The sequence below is a fragment of the Lepus europaeus genome, chromosome 9 (genome assembly GCF_033115175.1).
Source record: "Lepus europaeus isolate LE1 chromosome 9, mLepTim1.pri, whole genome shotgun sequence".
NCBI lineage: Eukaryota > Metazoa > Chordata > Mammalia > Lagomorpha > Leporidae > Lepus > Lepus europaeus.
The window spans coordinates 80,417,543-80,435,295 of record NC_084835.1 but is presented as its reverse complement, the minus strand read 5'-3'; the positions used below and the strand labels follow the sequence as shown (position 1 = coordinate 80,435,295).

General features: G+C 40.4%; 1 protein-coding gene across 1 annotated transcript in view; it reads right to left on the bottom strand.

Moving 5' to 3' along the window:
• Positions 1 to 16,633, bottom strand: part of MEP1B (meprin A subunit beta) — a 34,455-nt gene extending 17,822 nt beyond the window's left edge. Inside the window, exons 1-7 of the mRNA XM_062200255.1 lie at positions 16,571 to 16,633; positions 14,279 to 14,297; positions 13,454 to 13,498; positions 13,329 to 13,369; positions 10,097 to 10,175; positions 1,387 to 1,504; positions 146 to 324 (exon numbers count right to left, since the gene is read on the bottom strand). Of these exons, the coding sequence (XP_062056239.1) occupies positions 146 to 324; positions 1,387 to 1,504; positions 10,097 to 10,175; positions 13,329 to 13,369; positions 13,454 to 13,498; positions 14,279 to 14,297; positions 16,571 to 16,633 (544 nt within the window). The remainder of the gene's footprint in view (positions 1 to 145; positions 325 to 1,386; positions 1,505 to 10,096; positions 10,176 to 13,328; positions 13,370 to 13,453; positions 13,499 to 14,278; positions 14,298 to 16,570) is intronic.
• Positions 16,634 to 17,753: the final 1,120 nt, after the last annotated feature.

The following is a 17,753-nucleotide window of genomic DNA, read 5'->3' as shown; positions in this document are numbered from 1 at the left end:
TTGTTTTTATAAAATTTAATCACTCAGTAAAAAGTATCACAAAACAAATATTAGAATATTCTCGATATCTCTCATCTTAATTTTTACCCCTAATCATAATTTTTCAAAGATGCATTATGAATGTAAGAAAGCAAGAGAAATGTACCTGACAGAATTCTGTCCCAAATTATGCTGACATAGTCATCCCGATCAGAACGCGATTGCTCGTGCCAGAATCCCAGCGCATGGAGAAACTCGTGCTGAACTGTAGCTATTCGGTCACAGTTAGCCCCGATGGAAAGTTCTTGCCTCCCAACATGCCTATTTCCTACATAGGACCAGCAGCTTTTAAGAGCATTTACAGGAGATGGGGAAGAGTTGTTAGAATGATGTGCATTGAGGTCTTAGAGCAGAATCCCCACTGCCCAGTCCACTTGGTCACCCAACTAAATCCTTCCCTCATGTGGACACTGCATTTCTCCCATAACCTGGGTGAGCTAAGAATACCTCACAGACCAGATAACCTTTGGAGAACTTGTCCTAACACCAAATATGTGTATGGGAACAAGTCATCCCCCAGTCAGCATAGCCCTGTTTTTTCCTAGAAATTTCAAAGGCTTTGAAATCAGCCTTGGTATGTCTCTCCCCATCCACAGGTGTCTTACAGGGAAGCCACCACTCAGAGTCACTGAGCTTCAAGCAAATGACTTGTTACTTTCTTAACTCAAGTAATAAGAGCAATAATTTATTTAACAGATAAAATAAATTTAGATACATGTGCACAATAAACATACATGTGTACATATGTATTTTACTTGAAGGGGGGAAATAAAGACCATGTAAATTTCAAGCAGCCTGAAACTCACCTGGTTGGGTTTATAATCCCACTCACCTTGTCTTAATCTTGGTAATAAGGTTGCATATATGATAATATTCTTTTTTCTTTTTTTGAGATAACCTATTTTTAATTTATATTATTCTCAAAGACTTAAAGTCTAGACTAAATAAAGAGTTCAACAAATAAAAAAAAGATCACAGTCCAGTAGGAAAATAGGCAAGGGTTATAAACAGTAATCAAATGAAAAGATGTTCAATTTCACTTATACAAAGTTTAAAATAGCAACAAAATATTAAAACTATTGTGATATAATTCCTCTCAATTTTTTTGACAGATTTGAAACAAAGTTTAACAAAACACCGTATTTGCAGCAAAACTGATATACACAGACTGAAAATATTTTTTGTATGGCTAGAAAAACCATATTCAGCTGTCTTTCACTCTCCAGAAAACAAGAGGAAGTCCCCAGCCCATCCTAAAGGTCAAGGTCTTGGACAATTGCTGTGATATAATACCCCAGGCACAGCTGTTCTCCTTAGCACCCTCAGGAGACAAGCTCATCAACATACCCGCTGCCCTTGATCACCGATATATAGTTAGCTTCTCCAGACCAAGGCTTGAAGTCAATGCATGTTTTTAGGCGGTAGCGTTCAAATGCATTAAGGATCACTCCCTTAGCATTTATATCTAAAGGAAAAAAACAAAAAATACACTTGTTAAAGTTATCACTATGGAGCATCTCATCATGCAATATATTGCTTATCTTGAGTTAGTCTCATCACAAATATTTAATATTTTATTTTTATAAAATTTAGTAACAGTAAAAATTAAGTATCATGTAACAAGTATTTGACTATTCTTGATATCCCTAATCTCATTTCCTATTCCTCTGGAGCCTATTAGTGATATATTCCTAAATATAAACAGGGAGTTTCCATTTTTTAATTTAAAGATTCATTTATTTGAAAGGCAGACAGAGTTAGAGAGAGAGAGAAAGGGGGAGAGAGAGAGATCTTCTATCTGCTGGTATACTCCCAAATGGCTGCAATAGCTGGAGCTGGGCAGATCAGAAGCCAGGAGCCTCTACTGGGTCTCCCACTTGGGTGCAGGAGTCTAAATTTTGGGGCTATCCACCACTGCTTTCCCAGGTGCATTAGCAGGGAGCTGGATCAGAAGTGGAGCAACCAGGACTCATACCAGTACCCATATGGGATGCCCTCAAAACCGTGCCCATAGGGATGCTGGTGGTGCAGGCAGCTGTTTCACCTGCTACAGCACAGAGCTGACAAGGGGGTTTCCACACCTCAGGGAATATACAGATAAGATCACAGGCAATCAAAACATAGTCACCATCACGTGCTTCATCCGAGAAGCTACAATACATACTTAGAACCCTACAGCATGGCTTTTAATCTGAGAACTTTGAGATGGGAGGGTCATGAGTATCCTGAGATAGTACGTACAATACATCTCTATCTGTACACCTGCAAACACAAAGTGCATTTTCCAGGGATCACTTTGATGAGATCCACAAGTAAGTTCAGGGCCCCAAATAGGGTTAAGAGCAATTGCTTTGGAGACAAATGTGAAGCCATGGGGTGGGATGGATGTTGGCCTCAAAGAAGGCAGGGTTATGAAAACAACAACAACAACATGCAGGAAAAGAATCTCCAGGGGTGATGGGGAGGAAGAGGTGCATGTGGAAGAATCATCACAAATAGTGATGGTGCTGGTGAGATGAGGCAGGGCTGCCTGCCAGGAGGTGGCAGATGGTAGGACACAGCGGGCAGTGCTTTGGAGCCAGGCACACCTGAGTTCTGCCCCGTCCTCCCCACTTCCTTTGGTCCTACAATCTTTGCCAATTTCATTAACCTTTAGAGCTCTGGTGTTATCATCAGTTTAGTGAGGACATAAATCCCCTTTTCAGGGGTAGTATGAGGGCAAAAAGAGTAAGGAAGGTAAAGCCCCAAGGAAATTGAGCATTTGTCAAATGTTCATTTCCTTCCTCTCTTCGTAAGTCATCATTGCATCGACACTCGGGGAACCTTATTCAGAATGCCTCTGTCTTGAGAGCTCTAAGAAGGTCAAGAACAGGCTCACTTAAGTAAGGCCCTAAAGTCCTCAGAATTTAACCTTTTACAATACCACCCAAGTAATAGTTAGCAAATGTGTACAACCAAAAAGAAGGAAATTAAAAATTCTATCACCCAGGAATGAGCAATTGGTATTACCATACTTTTCACTTATGGACACATACATGGTATACATATATTTTATAAAATATAAAGTTGCAATCTACACAATATTTTCATAAAGCACTTTTCATTAAATATTATATTATGAAAATCTTTTTTTAAAAAGATTTTATTTATTTGAGAGGTAGAGTTACAGAGAGTGAGAGGGAGAGACAGAGAGAAAGATCTTCCATCCGCTGGTTCACTCCCCAAAAGACCACAAAAGCCGTAGCTGAGCTGATCTGAAGGAAGGACCAAGGATCTTCCTCCAGGTCTCCCACATGAGTGCAGGGGCCCAAGCACTTGAGCCATCTTCTACTGCTTTCCCAGGCTACAGCAGAGGGCTGGATTGGAAGAGGAGCAGCCAGGACTAGAACCAGTGCCCATATGGGATGCCAGCGCCTCAGGCAGAGGATTAATCTACTGTGCCACAGCACTGGCCCCTGAAAATCTTTTTCACTAATATGTATTATTTTTGTCATTTTAATGACTACATTAAAGGCCATTATGTGCGTAAGTAACTTCTTTCTCAAATAATTAAATAATTTCAAAACGTTCCATACTATAATATATCAAATTATTTGGATCAGTATTTCAAATCTAACTCTTCCTTAAAATATGGCACAGTGATATCATCAACCACATTACTTTATGTTTGCTTTTTGATTTTTTATTTAAGAGGCAGAGAGATGAAGACAGCGAGAACTCCCATTTGCTGGTTCACTCCCCAAATAACTACAACAGCTGGGGTTGAAGCCCAGAGCCTGGACCTCATTCTATGTCTCCACGTGCATGGCAGGAACCCAATCACTTGAACCATCACTACCACCCCCAGAGTCTGCATTAGCAGGAACCTGGAATCAAAAACCAGAGCTGGGCATTAACCCAGGTTCTCTGATGAGGGCTGCAAGTGTCTTAAGCAGTAAACACCTGCCCCATATTGCCATTTTAGAGCAGAATGTGAAAGAGGCATGTTGGTCAAAGCAGAATGAGGATAGTATCTACCCTGCATTCACTGTATTAGGAATCAAATAAATGAACATATGTGAGTCTGTAAATGGTGCAGACAGAGCCTGGAAAGATAAGGCAAGTCCCTGACAACCCTAGGAGGTCCACAGCAATGGGGCAGGGCTGTTGTCCCCTTATTCATCCCTTCAGGCTCCTAGCAGCTCCATCTTCATTTGTATCCCCCCCTCCCCAGTCCTTACCTGTATGCCCTACTCTCTACTGACTGTTCCCCTAAATCTGCCACTCAGGCAAGGAGTTATAACTTCCAGCTGGAGGCTATAAATGGCTGTTCCAAGTGTCACCCTTTCCAGGTGAGTTGTGTCTACCTACCAGCCAGATACATCTATTTGTCTTTGAGCCAAAAGCCTAAAGCCTACTGGTAGACTTGCACAGGTTTGCCTTCTAGAATCTGAAGAATAAGACTCATTTCCAAAAACCTACCCAAGTACCATCATTCTTCAGTATACATGGAAGATTGATTACAGGTCCCCCAGGAGACACAAAATCTATGGATGCTCAAATCCCTTCTAGAAAATAGTGTAGTATTTGCATACAACCTACCTACATCCTCCAGTATACTTTGAGTCATTTCTAGGTTACTTGTAATACCTAATACAAGTATATGCTATGTAAATTGTTTAGAGAATAATGACAAGAAAATTTTGAACATGTACAATACAGACACGCTTTTTTCCCCTAATATTTTCATCACCATGCTATAGGGTTCTAAGTGTGTATTGCAGCCTCTCAGATGAAGCATATGATGGTGACTATATTTTGAAAGCCTCTGATCTTATCTGTACATTCGAAGGTAGTTTGCTGATGAGGAACTGCAAATAGGGAGGATTGTTCTTATTTACTTTTGCCACATGTAAGAGTGAACTTCCTTCAAAATTTCCCTAGTCTAGGTCATTTGAAAGTGGTATAAATTTCTGAAATGGGAGGAAGTACTATTCTTACTTTGAACATAGAAAATGAGTTCAATTCTCCTTTTTTTTTTTTTTTTTCTTTGACAGGCAGAGTTAGACAGTGAGAGAGAGAGAGAGAAAGGTCTTCCTTTCCGTTGGTTCACCCCACAAATGGCCACTACGGCTGGCGCACTACACCGATCCGAAGGCAGGAGCCAGGTGCTTCCTCCTGGTCTCCCATGCAGGTGCAGGGCCCAAGCACTTGGGCCATCCTCCACTGTCTTCCCAGGCCACAGCAGAGAGCTGGACTGGAAGAGCAGCAAGCGGGACTGGAACCCGGGGTGCCAGTGCCGCAGGCAGAGGATTAGCCAAGTGAGCCACAGCGCCGGCCATGAATTCAATTCTATAGTATTACTCATAGGTAAAATATTTTCTAAATCAGAAAGAATCAAAATTATAGAAATAAAAATAACTGACCTATAGAAATTTGAAGTTTAATTAAAACATTATTTTAACAAGGCAAACTGCAATGACATTTAGTGAAAAGAACAGAAAAACAGTTTTAAAATACCACAGTTATAAGTATATAAAAATGTGAAAAGTTTGGATGGCAGGATCTAGGCAGAATTTTCTAATATGTTTCATTGATATAATATGTTTAATAATTTTTAAAAATATTTAATAACTGCCTATAATAAGACAGTCAATGCTAAGCCTCAGATTTGCAAAAATAGCTTCTGTTCTCAGGACATTTACTATATTATTTATAAACAAGAAAATGAAACTCGTAGGTTAAGATAGCTTTGGTTAAAATATATGACAAAAGCAGTCTAAGATATAGCAAAATACTTTCAAATCTGTTAATCAAGAGACTAAATGAAAAATTTTTGAATATTTTTATTTTCATTTTCATGAAAATGGGGGGTGGGGTGGGGGAGGAGACAGAGACAGAGAGACAGAGATATTCCATCTGATGGTTCACTTACCAAATGCCCACACAGCCCAGCTGGGTCAGGCTGAAGCCAGGAGCCTGCAACTCAGCTGGGGTCTACGACATGGGAAACAGGAACTCAAGTACCTGAACCAGTAACTGCTGCCTCGCAGGGTGAGCCTTAGCGGAAAGTTGGATTAGAAGTGGAAGAGGAAGGCTGGCATTGTGAAATAGCTGGCTAAGCAGCAGCCGTGATACTGGCGACCCATATGGACACTGGTTCAAGTTCCGGCTGCTCCACTTCCAATCCAGCTTCCTGCCAATGCACTTGGGAGAGCAGCAGAAGATGGTCCAAGTATCTAGGGCTCTGCCACTCATGTGGGAGACCTGGATAGAGTTCCAGGCTCCAGGCTCCAGGCTTCAGTCTAGCCCAGCCTCTGCCATGTGGACATTTGGGGAGTAGACAAGCAGCTGGAAGTTCTCTGTCCCTCTGTCTCTGTAACTCTGCCTTCAAATAAAATAGATAAATCTTTAAGAAAGAAGAAAGGAAAGGAGGAAGGGAGGGAGGGAGGGAGGGAGGGAGGGAGAAAGAAACAGGTGGAGGAGAGACCCCAGGTCTTCAGATATGGGATTTGGGTATGCCAAACAACATCTCATGTGCTACACCAAACACCTCGCACCCCGCCTCCAACTCTCACACACACACACACACAAAGTTAAAACCTTCCAAATCCCCCTTAATTCCAAGTCAATTAACATATTGCTCTCCTCGTAACCCATGAGGTTTTTATAGCTTCTAACTCTGTTAACTACTCCTGCTTTGATTTTCTCCATCTTATTCTTGGTTTTTCATCTGTTTCTGGCCAATCCTCCCTTCTCAATAACTTCTATCAGATCTTCCTTCCATACCAATTTCAAAAATATTCCCAGGCTGAGTTCCATCCATGGCCATCTCACTCAATATAACCTTTTTAGATCATTCAACAAGATCCAGTTATCTATTGAACACTTGTTACATGCAAGGCAATTACCCATGGCTTCAACCATCTCTCACAACCTAATAACTGATATCTCCATCACAGTGACCCTTATAGAACATAAATTTCAATTGTGCACACCAACAATTCATTCCTATCACCCTTCTCTATTCTACTGTCTTCAAGATATATTCCCCACTGTTGCTAAACGTCCATCCAGTTGCCCAGGAATTTGGCACTGGCACCTGTTTACTCAAACCACCTTCTTCTTGATCTCATGCAATCAAGCAACAAATCTAACACTTGTTTCCTAAATCTCTTATTTTTTATATTTTTTAAGATTTATTTATTTGAAAGTCAGAGCTACACAGAGAGAGGAGAGGCAGAGAGAGAGAGAGAAAGAGAGAGAGTGAGAGAGAGAGAGAGAGACATCTTCCATCTGATGGTTCACTCCCCAATTGGCCGCAACGGCCGGAACTGTGCCGATCCGAAGCCAGGAGCTTCTTCCAGGTCTCCCACGTGGGTGCAGGGGTCCAAGGACTTGGGCCATCCTTTACTGCTTTCCCAGGCCACAGCAGAGAGCTGGATCAGAAGTGGAGGAGCGGTGTCTCAAACCAGCGCCCATATGGGATGCCAGCACTTCAGGCCAGGGCGTTAACCTGCTGCACCAAGTGCCGGCTCCCTAAATCTCCTTTAGAGTTATCCACTCTCATCTATCTCCACTGAGAGTCTTCATTCCAAAACTTTTCATTTCTTTGATTTTCCCCAATAGTTTCCTAACAGGTCTCTCTCTCTTTTTTTACCCCATCAATTACATGTCTTCTATACTGTAACCAGTGTGATTATTCTAAATGCAATTATAGGGGCTGATATTGTGGCACAGCAAGTTAAACCACTGCCTATGATACTGGCATCTCATATCAGAGTGTCAGTTCATGTCCAGATTGCTCTGCTTCTGATGCAGCTCCCTGCTAAAGCACTTGGGAAAGCAGCAAAAAATGATCCAACTCCTTGGATCCCTGCACCTACTTGGGAGACCAGGATAGAGTTCCAGGCTCCTGGCTTTGGCTTGGCCCAGCCATTTGGAGAGTGAACCAGTAGATAGAAAATTAATCAGTGTCTGTCTGTCTGTCTGTTTCTCTCTCTCTCTCTCTCTCTCTCTCCTCCCCCTGCCTTTCATATAAATAAAATAATTGTTTTTTTAAAAAATGCAATTATAGGCCGGCGCCGTGGCTCACTAGGCTAATCCTCCGCCTTGTGGCGCCGGCACACCGGGTTCTAGTCCCGGTCGGGGCACCGATCCTGTCCCGGTTGCCCCTCTTCCAGGCCAGCTCTCTGCTGTGGCCAGGGAGTGCAGTGGAGGATGGCCCAAGTGCTTGGGCCCTGCACCCCATGGGAGACCAGGAGAAGCACCTGGCTCCTGCCATCGGAACAGCGCAGTGCGCCGGCCACAGCACGCCTACTGCGGCGGCCATTGGAGGGTGAACCAATGGCAAAAGGAAGACCTTTCGCTCTGTCTCTCTCTCACTGTCCACTCTGCCTGTCAAAAAAAAAAAATGCAATTATATTGGGGACAGCACTGCGGCATAGCAGGTAAAGCTGCTACCTGTGGCCCCAGAATCCCATAAGAGCAACTGGTTTGTGCTCCAGCTGCTCCACTTTTGATCTAGCTCCCTGCTAAGGCACCTGGGAAAGCAGTGGAAGATGGCCTAAGTGCTTGGGCCCCCAAACCCATGTGGGAGACCTGGAAGAAGCTCCTGGCTCCTGGCTTCAAATCAGCCCAGCTCTGGCCATTGTGGCCACTTGGGAAGTGAACCAGAGGATGGATGATCTCTCTGCCTCTCTCTCCATCTCTCTCTCTCTCTCTCTCTCTCTCTCTCTCTCTGTAACTCTGCCTTTCAAATAAATAATCTTTAAAAATGCAATTATAACAATGTGACTCCCACAATAAAACATTTGGTCATTCTACCATCAGTACACATTCCAAGTTCCTCACTATGGGAAGGTCATTCTCAATCTGGGTCACACCTACCTGTTCAATTTCAGTAGCTCCTACTCCCAATCAAAATCCAAAGTAAGGTTCTCCTTTCTCCATGTTCCATATGCCTAACACATCCTTCCCTTGCTCAGACTGTACTAAACCTTATGGTGCCTTTATGCCAGTTAGAAAAATGTACTTCATCTGGGCAGACACAGCAAGTGCTGGCTGGCCATAAGGATGAACAGTGCTTTCAAATACTATTAGTGAATAGTAATTATTATTAGTGAATAGAACACAAACTACAGTCCACTTGCCCCACCTTTTAGGCACCTATGTATATAGGGTACAACTTGCATCATCTTCATGGCAGCCCCACTGCATGGTGTCACCTGCTCCTAAATGCATATGCCTTTATATCCAGGTTGAGCCAAATATCCCCGCAGTGTGCTCCTGTAGCTCTTTGAACATACCATTAATCATGATATTTTTCCATATTATTTTAATTCATGTTCAGTTTCACTTAGTGTCCTCTGGAATGTATAATCTTTAAGGAAAACATTGTTTTCCCCAATAAATGTTCCCCAAAGATTAGTTCTCAAACTGATGCTAGTCACTGATTTCATTGTCACCAGTCCTTAAATAAAATGACAATCATGTTTAGAGTTACCCATTACAATGAAATTTTTTCTATAGAAAAACATAGCTTTAGATTAGATTCTTCGGACTTTTGAGAATTTAATACTAAACTAATAACATTATTGATGGTAAAATGGAGGAAGTTCTTGTTGTTGTTATTTAATAAAATAAACAAAAAAATAAATCTTGGCTTAATAAAATCAAATGTTGGTAAAAACAATACCAGTCCCTAAACTTTGTTTTTGATTAACTATTTTGGATATTTTAAAATCATAAGTAAAATCTGAACAAATAGTAAACACTGCTTTAAAATAAAAAGTAACTCCCTAAATTCTACATCCCTTGTGTCTAGCATAGAGTAGGATCTACATAAATGTTGGTTGAATTAATCTCTGTGTTGGTCAAAATGCAGCAAATATTTCAAACACAATCATCAAGGTTCTTTTCATTCTTCATTTTGTTTACTTTTTAAATGAATCCGCAGATCCACAAAAAGGAAAAAATAAAACCTTAAATTTCATACAATCCTGCCCTTAAAAACCACTGTACTCATATGTTGTCAGGAACATCTATTAGTTCTAGACACTTCAAGGTGCATACTAACCCAAGCTGTCTTCTAGAACATATGGAATGGTATGAGGCCATCTATATATTTCTCCAATGATGGAATTTCTATCTTGTGCCTGTTAAATAAAAGTTGGAGAGGGCTAGTTAAATGAATTAGGCAAAAACATACAAAGTAATCAATAATCTAGAAATAAATGGGGTTTAAAGCTCATCCAGTTCAATCAAAACAAATTTTGTATTTTATCATAATCTAACAAAGTTTCTAGGGAGAAATCACTAATTTCATTTATTTAGTTGATAAAATTGGAGAAGAAATCATGCAAAGAATGATTATTGAAAACTGAACTATCAATATTTATAGACTCATAGGTTAGAGTTTCCTATACTAGAGATTAAAAATATATGAGAAGGAAATGATAGCAAAACCTCAAAAAAATCTATATTTCAGAATATTAGAAAAAGTCACCTATGAGTTAGGCCAATTTTCTAAATTTTCAGAAGATCTTAAATGTTCTAGAAAATGAATATTTCATTAATGTATCTGTCCCATCAACAAACTAAATACTATTCTATAGAATAAGTATCCCTTGGTAACATAGCTTCCAAGATCTCTACTGTCATGGAGCTTATATCTAGAGCAGAAGACAAAGAATATGCAAGAAAGTGAAAAAACCCAAGGTGAATTTAAAAGTTGCAGAGGAAATAGAAAAGAGGGATGAGAGGAAGAGTAAAGGGACGTGGAGCAGAGCAGTGGTCAGCACTGGCCTCCCTGTAGGGATGACATTCAAGATGCAATGGGAACCACAGGAAGGAGTTCGGATGGAAAGGGGCCTTGTGGTGGGAATGTGCCTGGAATGTTGTGCGTGTGTTGGGCCCGGGAGCCTAACTCATTAGTTAGGAGAGAAAATGTATGAGAAGAAAGAAGAGCAGAGATGAAGGAGAGGGAGGCAGGAGTTAAGGGCTAGGGTTAAGTGTGGAATTCCTGACTGCGATGGGAGCTGTAGAAGGGTTTCAAGCTAGGAAGTGAAAAGGTGTTACTGCCTATTGAAAAGATGACTTTGCTATGGAGGGTAGGGACAGGTGTAGGCTAGGAATGATTAAAGAGCAATGTTTGAAATAGAAAGACAAATTAGGAGACTATTAGAAAGACCCAGGCAAGAGAGGATGGAGTTTGAATTAGGCTAACAGAATGGTTGGAGATGTAGGGTATACAGTGTGTTGGAGACAGAAATAACAGAACTTGCTGATGGGCTGGACAGGGAGTGAGGAATGGGAAGACATGAATGGGACTCATTTTTATTTTTTTCCCGTGGGGTGGGGGTAAGGGAGGAACAGAGAACTTACAAAGGTGAGAAGGGAGAGAGGAGGAAGGCTTTGTCGGCAAGTCAGGATACGCTCCATCAGAGGATATCTTAGGTCTGCCATCTTATAGACACTGAAATGGCGCTAGCAAGCTGACAGCTGGGTAGATTGCTCTGGCGCTCAGCAGAAGGACAGGACCAGAGTTATGCTTCTGGAGTCAGTGGCATAGAGATGGCATTTAAAGCCCTAGCCAAGGTGAGATTGAGAGGAAGAGTACACAGATCAAAGAACATGATCAAGGGGCTGGCATTGTGGCATAGTGAGTAAAGTCAGCATCCCATACGGGCACTGGTTCAGGTCCTGGCTTCTCCACTTTCAATCCAGCTTCCTGCTATCCTACCTGGGAAAGCAGTGGAAGATGGTCCAAGCCCTTGGGCCCCTCCACCCATGTGGGAGACCTGGAAGAAACTCCTGGCTCCTGGCTTCAAACCGCCCACCTCCGGCCTTTATGGCCATTCGGGGAGTAAACCAGTGGATGGAAGATCTCTCTGTCTCTCTCTCTCTTTTTTCCCCAAAGAAACCTTTTATTTAATGAGTACAGATTTCATAAGTACAACTTTAGGAATATAGTGATTCTGTCTCTCTTTTTCTCTCTCTGTCTCTCCTTCTCTTTCTCTGTAAATCTGACTTTCAAATAAATAAATCTTTTTAAAAAAATAAAAGAATATGGTCAAGACTCAGCCTCCAATCCCACAGCTGTTTCTTGCAGGGAAGCTCCTGGCGAGATTTGGGGAGATATAATTGTGCTTCAGGTGTGGAGATGTAAGGGACTCAGGTGTGTATCTGTGGGACAGTAGAATTTTACAAAAACAGGCTATTGGATTATTTTTAGATAAAGGGTGTATAAATATTTAAACTATTTTTAATGTGTAGTTCTTTTTAAAAATGTTTATTTTAAAGGCAGAGAGAGGTTCTATGTGCTGGTTCACTCCCCATATGCCCACAGCAGCCAGGGCTGGCCAGGCCAACACAGGAGAGCAGAATTTCATCAGGATCTCCCACATGGGTGGCAGGAACCCAAGTACTTGGATCATCATCTAATGCCTCCCAGAATGCATTAGCAAGAAGCTGGATAAGAATTGGGGGAGCTGGGACTGAAACTGGCATTCTGATATGGAATGCAGCTGTCTCAGGTGGACAGCTTAATCCACTGTGCCAAAGTACCTGCCCCAAAGGTGCATTTATTTTTAAATTAAATGGTTCTTGTCAAATTGTCTTCTCTATTTTTTAAGGTTACATACTCTTCTATGTAATAACATAAACACATTCTTAAACAAGCCCCTTTTTCTCTCCATCAGCACCAAAAGTGATAGTAAGTTTTTAGATCTTTTCAATCTGGTGGACAATGAACTATATCATGTCTTTAAAATAGTGCTTATGAAGGCAAACACTTGTGCCCCCTTGTATCTACACATATGGGCCATGTTTGTTCGTGGGTCCTGGTGACTCTGTCAGGTTCAGCACTCTGTGCAAAGGTTTGGGAGGACCTTTACCTGGCAACACTATTTTTAGCTGAGTTCAAGGGAGAAATTACGAAATCTGTTTCTTGTGGTGAAAAGCCTGATTCATTGCAAATGTTCAGAAAGTGAGTTTAATATTGTTTCCACTAGGTTGAAATCAGTGAGGTTCTATTTTAAAATGAAAAGGCTATGTTACTCCAATAATGAAAAATCAATCAAATCAATAACATTAAGACATATGTAGTTAAGTTAAAATTTGAGTAATGAAAGATGAAATCATTATTATATGAATCCCTTCAAGTACAATATACTTGAATAAATGTGTCACCATGATTCTGTGCTTGGGCTGGGCTTATCAAAATCCATGCTGTCCAGTCATTCTCAACTACTCTGTATTTAGCTTGTAGTGATTAACAAAAGGATCTTCCTTGCACTGTTTCAACTCACCCCAAGTTTGATGTCTCCCTCAAAAAGATCCAGTCCCAAATCTAGGAGTGAAGTTAAAAATTCACATTAGCAAAATGCATTCAAATTCTCCATTTAATATAGGATATAAAAAATAATCTACAAACCTTCATTGATATCAAATATGTCCTGGTCAGTTCCACCATCTATATCTTTAACTAAAAAAAGGAAAAAAAAAACACATGATATTGTATTTATGAAAAGAGAAAATGTTCGTAAATTATATAATCAGAAATAAGCAAGTTTCTTTTACCTCAGGTAAGTAACTACTAGATTCTAAGTCAATATACATTGATTAATTGATTGAGAAATATCCATGAATAAGGTTGGGGGAAAAGGGCTTTTGCATGTGTAATCTATCCTATCTACATACCTTGAATATCAAAATTTGATTTCAGCAATAAAATATTGATAACTCAGTATGTGATTAAGCCTAATTTGGGAGACTGGACTAGATGACTAAATTGAATAGGAAATAAATGTTTAAATTTATCAAACCAATCTTCTCATTTATTTCCCTTTCTGGTAGTATACTTAGAACTCCCAAGCAAAATACTTGAACTAAAATTGAATTGTTCTCCTAAGTTGCAAGGGGGTAAATCACATGGTATGCAATTAATTAGGAGTGGACTCTATTATCAGGTTTACCTGATTTGACAAACAAGCAGAAACAGTAATAGCAAGCGCAAGTAGGATGTCTATGTGTCAGTCACTGTGTTTGGCCTTTCTTATAACACTGCATGCATAGTTTTCTGCTATGTGTACTCCAGAACACAGACAATAAAAAGCCCCTCAATAAATGAAGTCAGTGTTTGATCAAAATTCAAAGCAATATTATGCATATGAAATTATGCTTAACATTAAACATGTCCTAGCTGCTTTTGTCGTTCTGTTACCCACACACCCTAGAGAAAAACTCAAAATATACTCACCAAAGTCTTCTGGAGTTGGCTGGGAGATAAATTTTAAAAAAGGTATTATTATCATGTCCATGTATAAATGACATTTTTGGTTCCACTTTATATCTAGACAATGATTTTCTGCCATATATCCAAGACAGCTAAACTGGAGACTAACATGACTTTTTGAACAAATGGCCTCCTCATTTCATACAGAAAATGAAACTGCCCATTAAATTAATGTGAAGGTAAAGGAAGTGAGAAAATAACTTCAAAAGTAAGAACCCAAGACTAGCTTTCAAATAAGTGTTCACTTTAAACATGATTTTCCATGATTTTTTTTGGTTTTTTAATGTTTTGAAAAGTAGAGAGACAAAGAGAGAAGAGACAGAGACAGATCTTCCATCTGCTGGTTCGCTCCCCAGTGCCTGCAACAGCCAAGGCTAGGCAAGGCTGAAGCCAGGAGCTGTGAACTCATCCAGATCCCTCACATGGGTGGCAGGAACTCAAGTTTGAACTGTGCCTGCTGAATTGGAAGCAAAGCAGGGACTTGAACCCACACATTCTGATATAGGATGTGGGTGTCCCAAACAGCATCTAAATGGCCTTGCCAAATGCCCACTCCTACACATGATTTTCTAAAGAATTCATGAAGCAACATTTGAAAAATCTAATAATACACTCACAATGTTGAAACTTTATTATAATGTATAACAATACTTTTAAAAGAAGTTTTATTTAAGAGCTTATCGGGGCCGGCGCCGTGGCTTAACAGGCTAATCCTCCGCCTTGCGGCGCCAGCACACCGGGTTCTAGTCCCGGTTGGGGCGCCAGATTCTATCCCGGTTGCCCCTCTTCCAGGCCAGCTCTCTGCTATGGCCCGGGAAGGCAGTGGAGGATGGCCCAAGTCCTTGGGCCCTGCACCCGCATGGGAGACTGGGAGAAGCGCCTGGCTCCTGGCTTCAGATCAGCACGATGCGCCGGCTGCAGCGGCCATTGGAGGGTGAACCAATGGCAAAAAGGAAGACCTTTCTGTCTCTCACTATCCACTCTGCCTGTCCAAAAAATATATATATAAATAAATAAATAAAAAGAGCTTATCGATCTTGTTCTACTTTCATATTTTTCCCATCTGCCTTCAATGAAAGTATCAAATATTTAAGAAAAAAGGTGAGAATTTTTTGTGATTGTATTTTTTTCCCCTGAAAATAGACTAATGAAACTCAGACAACATGCTTAATGGAAAATCTAGGTAAACCTGGGAAATTTCTTAGTGTCATCTAGTAAAAAATTTCATGAGACCGACAGGCAGTAGATCTAGGTTGTATTACTGGTTCTAGTAACTAATGCTGGTTCAGTGCACCTTCCTGGAACTCAGACTATCCATAAAATACAGTCAATACTTGCTTTGTGTGGATGCTGTGATGCTTTTATGATATAATGTAAAAGTCCTTTGTAAACAGTAATAACTTCTCATGTAAGTGTAAAGTACAGTTGTATTCAAATACAGCTTATGTATCTAAGTACTAGAGTCATCCAGAGTATTTAGAAAGCTATGAGGATGAACTGTTTGGATAGTTACTATTATTTTTGACACCAACGAGTGCCTTGGTTGTCTCACATTATAGCCATGCAAAAGGCTACACTCATAGAGGAATGTCATTGTACCCGTAGAATAAGGGTGTCATGCATTTGTTCCCAATTACAGTTTTAATGTGCATTAAACAGTATCTTATTTGCAATGTTCTAATCCGTATTCATGGAATATCAGCTCAATATGATAACTTATTTCTAAATAACTAGAGGATTTGTCCTCAGGCACTTGAAACTTTATTTAAAAATCCCTGGTTGGTTTATGGTAAAAACTACCTGTCACTGTGGAAAGCTTAGTCTAAATTGATGAAGAAGCAGAGAGAAATCATATTCTACCCAAACATACTGACTGCACCTGTGACACCCATCTGTCTCTTCGTGTATGACTCAAATTACTCTAGCAACAATTTACATTTCATCCAGCAGTAAGAACAGAAGGACTCAAAACTCATGTTTCCTATCTCACCAAAAGAAAAGTTGCTACACAACAAGGAAACTAAAGAAAAGCATAACTTGTGGTCAACCTCTCTCTCTCTGGTGAGGCTACTTCTTACTTCCCTATATACCCTACTAGCCCCTATTCACCAAATTATTCACTCATCTGAAATTAACATTTTGAAATTTATAAAACACAAAACATAAATAAACAGCTGTCCTTTAACAATCAGAATCAACTGCTCTAAATTTCCCTAATATAACAGAGCAACTGTTTTCTATACATTGATTCCTTACCAAGCCAGAAGCCACCAGAAGAGCTGCAAAGAACAGAAGCCAAGCCAGATACCATGAATCCATGTTGTAGCTTCCAGATGAAAGTTGAAAACTGACATTCAGCATAGAGCTGACTTTTTAAAAGGCAAACATCATAACTTATAGCCTTTGATCTCCATGATCCATTTTGCAAGTCAGCTCTTTGCTGTAGTAATACCTCCAATCATAGAGTTAAAGTCCAGGATCCTTAACACGGGCTGTAGAATGGCATTGGGTGTTTGTTTGTTTGTTTGTTTTTTAAATTGTCAATAGACTTTATCCATCTATCTATCTATTTTCATTTTATTTGGAAGGTAGAGGAGGGGAGAGAGAGAAAGGGAGAGGGGAGAGAGATCTCCCATCCACTCGTTCATTCTCCAAATGCTTGCAACAGCCAAGGCTAAGCCAAGCTGAAGCCAGGAGCCCAGAACTCAAGGACCCAAGTACTTGAGCCATCATCTGCTGCCTCCTGGGTGTGCACAAACAGGAAGCTGTGTCAGAAGTCGGGGAGCCAGCATTTCAATCAGTACCCTGATATGGGATGTGAGCACCCCAAGATGTGGCTCAACCACTGTAACACCTGCCTCCATGTCAGCCTTCAACAACTAACTGCCTTGCTGAGACCTTTTAACGAAATATGTTCTCTAGTGTTTATGTACTGATTCCCAAGCTGTTAAATACCATTTGAGCAAAAGATAATATTGAATTACCTTCTAACTTTGATTCTTCAAATAGTAAACATTTATGCAGTTCCTCCTGTGCACATAACCCTGCTACAGCTTTACTATATCCAGTTATGTTCACTGCTTTTAATCATTCATATAAATTTATTGTCTACAATTTATCGAGCTATAAAATCCATAAAACACTGGAAATTGGGCACACTCATATTCAGATACAAAGTAGCAAAATGGCAACATATCTCACTCCTGAAAATCCCCACAAAGCAAATACAGGTGGGAGTTAGAGAGAGAAGGGTAGAAATGGTCACTGGTCTGCTAATGAAATATTCATAAATGTTCCCAAGGCACCTTTCAACTTTTTCCTTCTTTTCTTTGGGTATTTCTCTTTAGAGACAACATATTCTTTAATTCAGTTTCCAACTTTCCACTTTCAACTTACTTGGGGTGCAGGATAGTATTCTTGAAATACTAATCCCCCCCCC